General features: G+C 41.2%; 2 protein-coding genes and 2 pseudogenes across 2 annotated transcripts; 2 read left to right on the top strand and 2 right to left on the bottom strand.

Annotated features, from left to right (window-relative positions):
• The first annotated feature begins 381 nt into the window (after positions 1-381).
• LOC113354531 (trifunctional (S)-stylopine synthase/(S)-nandinine synthase/(S)-canadine synthase-like) lies at positions 382-1,401 on the top strand. The gene has a single exon (XM_026597840.1). It carries the CDS (start codon positions 382-384, stop codon positions 1,348-1,350), a length of 969 nt encoding a protein of 322 aa, XP_026453625.1. The 3' UTR covers positions 1,351-1,401.
• A 120-nt stretch (positions 1,402-1,521) lies between these two features.
• On the bottom strand, positions 1,522-2,235 carry LOC113352820 (annotated as a pseudogene).
• Positions 2,236-7,555: 5,320 nt separating this feature from the next.
• Positions 7,556-10,157, bottom strand: LOC113350461 (SKP1-like protein 4). Its single transcript, XM_026594597.1, has 2 exons — positions 8,716-10,157; positions 7,556-8,634 (listed from the first exon to the last, which is right to left on the bottom strand). The coding sequence occupies exon 2, from the start codon at positions 8,239-8,241 to the stop codon at positions 7,756-7,758; it is 486 nt and encodes a 161-aa protein (XP_026450382.1). The 5' UTR covers positions 8,242-8,634; positions 8,716-10,157; the 3' UTR covers positions 7,556-7,755.
• On the top strand, positions 8,836-10,298 carry LOC113352821 (annotated as a pseudogene).
• Positions 10,299-11,039: the final 741 nt, after the last annotated feature.

The raw sequence follows: 11,039 nt of genomic DNA on the forward strand, positions 1-11,039 counted from the left end.
AAAAAAAAAAAAACTTGTGAACTGTAAGGATGGTTGATGAGCCAGACTTCCATGCAGTAGGTTCATGTTCGAATCTCCCCTCTAACACTATTTTTCATCATCATATTTTGGTGTTCTTCAACAACTCTTGTGAAAATTGTGATAGGCTTAGTCACTACCTTTATGGAACAGAGTTGTTATAGCTAAATGTCGTCACAACGTTTTTGCTTAAGGAGTTGTCGTTTGTTTTCTTAGGCAACCCCTTGTTTCCTAAGGGTTGGCAGTGATGATATACGACAACTCTTCCTTTGAAACCAGTTGTAAAACATATGACTTTCTACGATGTTTAGCGAAGAGTTGTAAATTTCCAGTTGTAGATGTATATTTTTCCCGTAGTGCGGAATGGTCCCACTTCGAAGAACCACGATTCAGCTCATCGGACGATTCTGTTTTGGAGTCGAATTTGAAGATAAAGATGGGTTTGTAGAAAACATAGATGCCGTGATGGAGGAGACTATTAGACTAAGTGGACATGCTCGTTTAGTAGATGTGTTCGAATTCACTCGATACATACCTGGATTCAGGCTTCTCTTCAAAGAGGCATATGAATTGAAGCATAAAATAGAAGAAACTATCCGTCCGTATATTCGCCGATATAAATCATCAACAAACTGTTTCTTGCAGTTTCTCCTCTGCCAGGAGGATTACAGTGAAGAAGTAGTCATCTTCAACCTTTTCGAACAGTTCTTGCTTTCAACTGATAGCACCTCGAATGCAACTTCATGGGCACTCGCGTATTTGATACACGATGAGAAAATTCAACAAAAGGTCTACGCAGAAGTGCAGGAATTAACTGGAAATGGTCATTCAAGAGAAGAAATGATAACAGTTGAGGAAGTGAGCAAGTTAAAGTATGTGAATGCAGTAGTAAAAGAGGTCTTGAGAATGAAACCAATCGCGCCATTAGCAGTACCGCATCAAGCAGTCTGCGACAGCAGCTTGATGGGAATGAAGGTGCGTAAAGGTACACCAGTTATGGTGAACATCTATGCTGTACACTATGATCCAACTGTCTGGGTCGAACCGCAGAGGTTCATGCCAGAGAGGTTCTTGGGTGCTTTGAACGATGGTGGTGATAAAAACAAGGCAACTCTAGCCATGGAAAGGTCATTAATTGCGTTTGGTGCAGGGAGAAGAATATGTGCAGGAATGGATTTGGCTAAACTTCAAGTTGCTCTAACTCTGGCGAATTTAGTGAACAGTTTTCGCTGGTCATGTGTCAGTGAAGGGAAATTCCCTGACTTGACAGAGGATCTTTTCTTTATTTTAAGGATGAAGACACCTCTTGTTGCCCGTATAGTGCCTCGTTAGTCATTGTTTATCGTACCAGTTCAAAATCTCTACAAGTTCAATAATGTAGTACTCAACAAAATGTTCAAAAGATAATATTAAGTTTTAACCGAATCAAATTAATAGTGTACATGCAAAAAGAAAATACCATAAAGGCATAAACGAGTGCTCCAATCCGATATCGATAACTCATTAGAAAGCCTTCTTCTTAACCTCCTCCTCTTCTTCCTCTGGGGTGAAGTCATTCTTAATGTTGAAATATTTGCAAATCTTCTCTGGTGTCTTATCCTTGATCCCATCCGCAGCTTTCTGGCAAGTCAGTTCCAACAAGCTCTTGATATCCAAATAATTTGCAGCTAAGATATATTCAAACAGGGTATACTGACCGACTTTAACAAAAACAGCATCCCACTTGTCAAGATCTTCACGACGACCATTCCCTTCAGAGGTTTCAACGTGTTTCTTGCAATACGCAATAACTTTAGACAACATCTGGCTTTTCACGTTTGGTAAAGGTATAGCATTATCAGCACAATCATATGTTTAATGGTTCGAGATTGAAGAGCAACAGCTTCATCAACATCAAAAATTTCTCCATCACAACTCTTCAAGGTTATCTTTCCGTTTGTGATGTAGTGCAAGATATGGCAGAATCCTACTTGGAAGAAAGAGATCGACGAAAGAATATCCGTTAGCCGTGCAGGAATATTTTCCTGTTTGTTAATTTTGTTAGGAAATAAGGGATATCTTGCAGAATTGGCATGATATCATATTTGGTTAGGATTTCCTCTTTATTTGCATTAATCTTAAGAGATATTTGCATTAATATTAATTATGTCATAAGGCCTATATATGGTCTCGTCTGTAAGGAAAAAAGGCAGACTTTGAATAATCATACTCTTCCATTGAGAAGTTTTATCTAAGTGCGATTTCTTTCGTTTTCAGTACTAACATCCTACACCATTTGGTATTCAGAATCTGGGTATCGATCATTCCAACATGGTTCGTGGTAGAGGTCAGGGTGGTCCTCGCGAAGCTCTGGTTGATGAGGTGATTGAGAGAACTAGGTACGATGAACTATCACGCACGGTTGAGCAGCTCGCCGGTCAAGTAGCAACATTGTTACAACGACATGAGCGCCGTCTTCCTCCTACGGATGAATCCAATTCTGATGGAACAGATGACGATAATGATACTGAAAACCCCTTTGCTGGGAGTGAGCGTGACTCTAGGAGTTGGGAATCGTCATTCCGAATAGAGATTCCTGAGTTTCATGGTAGCGGTTTAACACCGGAAGATTGTATCGACTGGTTCTCTACTATGGAGGAAGTTCTGGAATTTAAGAGGGTTCCTGATGATCGAGTGGTTACGCTTGTGGCTACGTGCTTTCGAGGAAGGGATGTTGTTTGGTGGCGTTAGTTGAAAGCTTCACGAATTCAGAAAGGTAAAACTCCTATTTCTTCCTGGGTTAGGCTTGAAAAGTGCATGTGTTCGGCCTTTTTACCGTTTAACTATACGAGGGAACTCTATATTCGTTTACAAAATCTTCGTCAGGGTTTTCGATCAATTGATGAATATACGAAAGAGTTCTATGATTTGGTCACACGATCAGGTATTACAGACACTGAAGAACAACTTGTTTATCGATACTTAGGGGGTTTGTGTGAGACTTTTCAAGATACCCTTAATCTGTTTGACTATTATTCTGTGTCTGAGGTTCATCAGCGTGCTTTGCGATTGGAGAAACAACTATCTCGTAAGTCGATTCGGGTAGCAATCGTCCGTCCTCTGGCTTCTTCTTCTCATACTGCTTCCGCACAACAGGTTGTTAGTACGCCTACGAAGTCTAGTCATAAGTGCTATCGTTGTGGAGATCCGAATCACTTGGCAAACGAGTGTCGCAAGGCTGGTAGACCTGGTAAGGCTTTGCTTGCAGAAGTGGATACTGCTGCTGATGTTTTTGCTGATGCGGAGGAGACAGCAGCTGAGTTCGATGAGGTGTTCCTTCTAGGTGACCAAGGTGAATGTTTGATGATCTACCGTCGATCGTTTCTTACTCCTAAAACTGACGCTGACTAGTCATGGCTAAGAAAGAACATCTTCCAGACAACGTGTACCATTGAAGGCAAGGTGTGCCGTTTGATCGTTGATTCTGGCAGCTGTGAAAACGTGGTATCTGACGAGGCTGTTCGGAAACTCAAGCTTCCCACGGAAAAACATCCTAGCCCATATTATCTTCACTGGCTTAGTAAGGGATCCGAGGTAACTATTTCCAGACGTTGTCTTGTGAAGTTTTCCATTGGTTCTGTCTATGAAGATGTCGTGTGGTGTGATGTCGTGGTGATGGATGCCTGTCATCTGCTGTTGGGTCGACCATGGCAATACGATAGGGAAGTGACTCATGATGGTAAGATGAATACATACTCATTCATATTTAAGAATACTCGTGTTACGCTGGTTCCTGCCAATGTGACAGTGCACGCACCTGTTTCTCCCGTGGCTTCCAATTTTCTTTCTTGGCGTCCATTTGAGAAAGAGATGCTCACTGAGGGGATGGTTTTCATCTTGTGTGGTCTCTCTCCTGAGGCTACAGTTGCTGTGGAGGTTCCGGCATGTGTCCAGGGGTTGTTATCGGACTTTGAGGATATCTTCCCAGTTAATCTTCTAGAGGGTTTGCCTCCTTCTCGAGCTATTCAGTACGGGATAGACTTGGTGCCTGGTTCAGTGCTTCCTAATCGAGCTCATTATCGCATGAGTCCAAAAGAACATATGGAACTACAATGTCAAGTGGGGGAGTTATTAGCCAAAGGCCTTATCAGGGAGAGTCTCAGCCCTTGCGCAGTTCCGGCGTTGCTCATTCCTAAGAAGGATGGTACATGGCGCATGTGCGTGGATAGTCGTGTTATTAATAAGATTACGGTAAAGTATCTTTTTCCTATTCCTCGGTTAGACGATATACTTGACCAGCTTCATGGTGCTACGGTTTTTAGCAAATTGGTTTTGCGTAGTGGCTACCATCAGATTCGTATACGGCCAGGAGATGAATGGAAGACCGCTTTTAAAACGAGGGAAGGACTTTATGAATGGTTGGTGATGCCGTTTGGTCTCTCCAATGCTCCTAGTACATTTATGCGCGTAATGAACGAAGTATTAAAACCATTTTTGGGTAAGTTTGTTGTCGTTTATTTCGATGACATCTTGGTTTATAGTACTAACTTGGATTGTCACTTGTGTCATCTTTGTGAGGTCTTAGTAGTTTTACGCCAGCAACATTTCTTTGCTTCTCCAAAGAAGTGTGTTTTTTGTACGGATCGTATTCTGTTTCTTGGATACGTCATATCCAAGGATGGCATATCGGTGGATGAGTCTAAGGTCGATGATGTACGTACTTGGCCTTGCCCCCAAACAATCCATGAGGCTCAGAGTTTTCACGGGTTTGCGTCTTTTTATAGGAGATTTATTCCCCATTTTAGCACGATAGCAGCGGCAATCACGGACTGCATGAAGAATGGTAAATTTGCATGGACAGAAGAGGCGACAGCAAGCTTTATCTTGCTTAAATAGAAGCTTTGTTAGGCTCCTATATTAGCTTTACCCAATTTTTCTTTGCCGTTCGAAGTTCACACAGACACCTCTAAGGTTGGTACTGGTGCCGTCTTAAGCCAAACAGGTAAGCCGGTCGCCTTTTTCAGTGAAAAGTTGAATGGATCCAAACGTAATTATAGCACGTACGAACTGGAATTTTATGCCATCATACAGACTCTTAAGCACTGGCGTCATTATTTGATTCATTCCGACTTTGTTTTGCTTACTGACCACGACGCTCTCAAGCACATAGGTAATCAAGACAAGATGAGTGCACGCCAGGTTAAATGGGCTAGTTATCTGCAGGATTTTACATTCGTCCTCAAACACAAAGCGGGTACTCAAAACCGTGTGGCTGATGGTCTTAGTCGTCGACGAAGCCTTTTAACATCACTGCGGACTAAAGTATTGGGGTTTGACTCGTTTGCGACATTATACCAAACAGACCCATATTTTTCTGTCGTATTGGAAGTTGTACGTGTAGGCAACAGTGCACAATTCTCCTTGCTGGACGGATTTCTCTTCAAAGGCACTCGGATGTGCATCCCGGCCTGTAGACGGCGATTGAAGATCATCCAGGAGATGCATAACGAAGGTCACTTTGGTCGTGACAAAACATTCCAGCTGATCTCTGCATCCTATTTTTGGCCGCGTCTGTTTAAGGAGGTGCAACGATTTGTCTCTCGTTGTCACGTCTGTCAGGTCTCTAAAGGGTCAGCTACGAATGCGGGTCTTTATATGCCGTTACCAATTCCTTCGAAGCCATGGACTGATATTAGTATTGACTTTGTTTTCGGTTTTCCGCGAACACAACAGGGGATGGATTCTGTTTTTGTTATAGTTGACAGATTTTCCAAGATGTCACATTTTGTAGCTTGCAAGAAGACTACGGACGCGGTTAATGTGGCGCTATTATTTTTCAGAAATGCGTACCGTCTGCATGTTCTTCTGGAATCCATCGTATCAGACCGTGATTCTAAATTCCTTAGTCATTTTTGGAGATGTCTTTGGAAATTGTTACGTACGGAGCTGAAATTCAGCAGCGCTTATCACCCACAAACGGATGGGCAGACAGAGGTAGTGAACTGTTCTCTTGGGAATTTACTTCGTAGTTTGGTTGGGTCTCACACTAAGCAATGGGATCAACATCTGTTTCAAGATGAATTCGCTTTCAATAGAGCAATTCATAGGAGCACAGGGTTTAGTCCTTTTCAAGTGGTCTGTGGGTTTAACCCTCGTTCTTCACTCGACCTAGCACCGGTTCCAGACCTACAACGTGTGGATACCACTGCGGATACTTTAGTGAAGAATCTTCAACAAATACATGACATTGCTGCTCAAAATTTGGTAGTTTCTTCTGCCAAATATAAAACATCCGCTGATAAGCATCGTCGTCATGTTGAATTTGAGGTAGGTGATTTCGTTTGGGCTGTGCTTATTAAGGAACGTTTTTCGGTGGGTACATACAACAAGTTGGGTCCTCGCAAGATTAGTCCATTTGAAATTATTGAAAAACTCAACCCCAATGCTTACCGTCTGAAGCTTCCCAGTCATATTCATACGGCTGATGTGTTCAATGTGCGTCATCTAATTCCCTACCACGGCGACTTGTCCGATGATGATCTTCCTAACCTGCCTAATTCGAGGGCGAATTTCCTCTTTCCCAGGGAGAATGATGTAGTGCAAGATATGGCAGAATCCTACTTGGAAGAAAGAGATCGACGAAAGAATATCCGTTAGCCATGCAGGAATATTTTCCTGTTTGTTATTTTTGTTAGGAAATAAGAGATATCTTGCAGAATTGGCATGATATCATATTTGGTTAGGATTTCCTCTTTATTTGCATTATTCTTAAGAGATATTTGCATTAATATTAATTATGTCATAAGGCCTATATATGGCCAATGTAGGCAATATCGGCCGATACGGCCGATATATCGGGGATATTTCGGATATCGGTACAGAAGGATACGATAAGAAGGATATCGGGGATACGATATTCGCCCGATAATATCGGCCGTATCGGTCGAATATCGGCCGTTTCGGTCAAATATCGGCCGTATCGGTCGATACGAAATTTTCCTACATTTCCCGATATGAGACGGTATTGGTCGTTTTTTATAAAGTTTAAGGGTAATTTTGGCGAAGAAAGTCTTCCAGGTGGTAGTAGGGTGCATGTAGCTCTCGAAGCAAGTCTACTAAAGTTACTCTTTTGTTTTTTTGATAAATTGATGTTATCTATTATATCTTATCCGAAAATGTGTGGAGAAAATGTTTAATGTAAAACTATAGTCTCTAAATCTAGAACCGATATTTCAACGATAATATCCCCGATATAAAATCGTACCAGTATATCGGTCCCGGCCGAGATGAACCGATATCCGATATTAACTACATTGTATATGGCCTCATCTGTAAGGAAAAAAGGCAGACTTTGAATAATCATACTCTTCCATTGAGAAGTTTTATCTAAGTGCGATTTCTTTCGTTTCCAGTACTAACATCCTACACCAGTTTGCCATGATCAAATAGCGTGTCTTGGTGTGTGGAAGTCTCCGCACTCCCGTTCCTTTTATACTTATCAGGAGAGACCAGTCTGATTTGTGTCTAATAAGAATGAGAATGGGAATCCGAATACCAATTGGAACAAAATTATTGAAAATCTTCAGAAGATAATAGTACCAGTTATTGTTTCAGGGTTCATTTAAAAAACTTGCTCTAAATTATCAAAATAACAACATGAAAATTTCATTCTAACAATCAAATCAAATCAAGTAAATCAATAAAATAAAATAAAATAAAACACCAAACTACATTACTAGTAGTACTGACATTGATAATTCATTCGAAAGCCCAACCGTACTCCTTCATAATCTCAGCTTCTTCCTCTGGGGTGAAGTCCTTCTTAATGTAGAAATACTTGCGGATCTGCTCTGGTGTCTTACCCTTGATCGTATCTGCAACCTTCTGGGTAGTCAGCTCCAACAAGTCCTTGATGTTCAGATAATTTGCTGCTAAGATAAGATCGAACAGGATGTAGTCATTGACCTTAATAATAAACTCAGCATCCCAATTCTTAAGATCTTCTTCCACAGTATATCGACGCCGAGCATCTCCTTGAGGGGTTTCTTCGGCGTGTTTCTTGCAATACTCTATAACTTTAGCCAAGATATTGCTTGTTATGTTTGGTATAGGTATAGCATTATCAGCACAACCATCTTCAATCATATGCTTAATCGTGCCAGATTGAAGTGCAACAGCTTCTTCAACCTCAAAAGTTTCTCCATCAGAACTCATCAAGGTTACCATCTTCTTTGTGTCCGCCATGATCAAAAATAGTGTTCGTATCTCTTTGTGTGCGGCGGATGTCAAGAGACGCCACTTTTATTTGTGCACCACCGCCGCCTAATAAGGAATCTTCTAAACTATGCCCTAGCTCCTTGGAGAATAAGATCAGGAGTGAGAATCGGAATACCAATTTTAGCAACAAAAGGAAACTGAAAAGAGAATTATATATACGAGCCAGAAAGGAAAGTGCCAGCAGAACCAAGCTCAGGCAGATGGAAACCCCCAAGGAGATCTTCTTGAAGGATTACAAGAAGCCTGATTTACTACTTCGATGCAGTTGATCTGATGTTTTCTTTGGGTGAGGAGCACACAATTGTTTCTTAAAACATAATTGTTTACCCAAGAATTGAAGCTGCTGCAGACTCTTCTCCACTGGTTTTAAATGGGGTGGGCGTTAAGCTAGTATCAATCAAAATTAATGGCAGGGAACTGAAGAAAGAAGAAGATTATCACCTGGATGCACGCCATCTGTAGCAGTCTCAGGGACTGTATATATCTTCTGGAAATTTTGTTACACAATGTGAAGCTCAGGGTTTTACGAAGATAACATATTACCAGGATCGCCCTGACATCATGGCTAAGTTCACTTGCAGGGTTGAAGGCGATAAGGCGCTGTATCCAGTTTTTCTGTCGAATGGAAATCTGGTTGAGCAAGGAGACCTGGAGGATGGTATGGTCTTGAGTATGACTTGGATCTTTTCAACATTGTGGTCGTTCAGAATTTCAATGCAGGAGCTATGGAGAACAAGAGTTTGAATATATTCAATTCAGGGCTTGTTTTGGCATCACCTGAGACTGCTACAGATGGAGATTATGCTGCAATTCTAGGAGTTATCGGTCACGAGTATTTTCACAACTGGACTGCAAACAGGGTGACATGCCGTGACTGGTTCCAGCTGAGTCTGAAGGAGGGTCTTACTGTCTTTCGAGATCAAGGATTTTCATCAGACATGGGAAGCCGTTCCGTAAAGAGGATAGAAGATGTTTCATTTCTGCGTAAGAATCAGTTTCCAGAGGATGCTGGTCCTATGGCTCATCCAGTACAACCACATTCTTATATTATGATAAACAACTTGTACACCTCTACGGTTTATAGAAAGGGAGCTCAAGTTGTCAGGATGTACAAAACTTTGCTGGGAAGTCAAGGTTTCAGAAGAGGGATGGATCTTTATTTCAAGAGGCATGATGGCCAAGCTGTAACTTGTGAAGACTTCCATGCTGCAATGCGAGATGCAAATGATGCTGACTTGGCAAATTTCTTGTTATGGTACTCTCAGGCAGGAACACCAACTGTAAAGTTACATCATTCTACAACTCCAAAGCCAAGACATACTCTTTGAAGTTCAGTCAAGAGGTGCCTCCTACTCCAGGCCAGACAGTGAAAGAACCAATGCTCATACCAGTTGAAAACAACAGAAGCTCTGATCCTTACGTCTTCGACCATTCCAATAAGACGCACTTTAAAGAACATTGCTCTTTCCTATCTGGCTTCTCTTGAGGATGCCCAGATCACCGAACTTGCACTGAATGAGTACAAGACCGCGACAAACATGACTGACCAGTTTGCAGCTCTAACAGCCTTGGTCCAAAAACCTGGTAAAACTCGTGATGATGTTCTTGCTGATTTCTACGGCAAGTGGGAACATGACTTTCTGGTTGTAAATAAATGGCTTGGTCTTCAAGCCATTTCTGATATTCCTGGAAATGTTGAGAATGTGCGGAAGCTGTTAAAGCATTCTGCCTTTGACTTGCGCAATCCAAACAAGGTGCGCTCACTCATTGGAGGATTCCGTATGTCTCCAGTAAATTTTCATGCAAAGGATGGATCAGGCTACCAGTTCTTGGGAGAGATGTTACTGCAACTTGATAAGCTAAACCCCATGGTTGCCTCGCGTATGGTAACTTCTTTCTCGAGGTGGAGGCGTTATGATGAGACTAGACAGGCGCTTGCTAAGGCACAACTGGAGATGATACTGTCAACTAATGGTATTTCTGAGAATCTGTTTGAAGTAGCATCAAAATGCGTAGCAGCTTAGTTTAGTAAAATAGATATATTCAGTAATTAGATTCTATTTTGACATTGTTGATAACTTTATTTATTATGTGGAATTTATTTTTGATGAAATAAATAGATAGTAGTAAATAGCCTTTTTAGGAGGAATTTGCCTTTTGGCATGTATATGAATGTGGCAGTCAAATTTCACTTCTTGAAAAAGGAATCCTAGAACATAAAAAATTTCTTAGAAAGTGAAAAGATTGCTGTAAAACTTTTTTCGTGAAGACAATAACATTGTTAGTATTAGCATTAGACGAGTGAAGCATATGTCAGTGTCCATCATTACTAAAGGCAGACCATAGCTAGTAATACCTTAGGGGGCATATGGAGTTGAAGGTAAGAAGAAGTAAAATCAAGTTTTTTTAATCTTAATAGAATTTGAATAATCTTAATACCCAAAGCCAAGGGTGAGCCTGGTATGGACAAAGCCAAAGGCGAGTCTGGAATGGGCAAGTGCGAGCAGTATTGTCCCCACTTGCTCACTTGCTGAGTTGTTTCCTCTCCTACCATCTAGTGCCTCAAGAAGATTCAAAATTTTATGACAGTTTTGACAGCAAGCTAACTTAGCTATTGAATTAGATACTTGATGTCCTCCATCAAACTACTGACATCCTTATCTAGGATTAAGCTATCACAATCATTTAAGCATTTGACCACACATTACTTGATGATCTGGTTATTAACCGCAGGCTGTATAACAATAATTTCGATTCCTGCATTT

The sequence above is a fragment of the Papaver somniferum genome, chromosome 2, assembly GCF_003573695.1.
Source record: "Papaver somniferum cultivar HN1 chromosome 2, ASM357369v1, whole genome shotgun sequence".
Classification (NCBI taxonomy): Eukaryota; Viridiplantae; Streptophyta; class Magnoliopsida; order Ranunculales; family Papaveraceae; genus Papaver; species Papaver somniferum.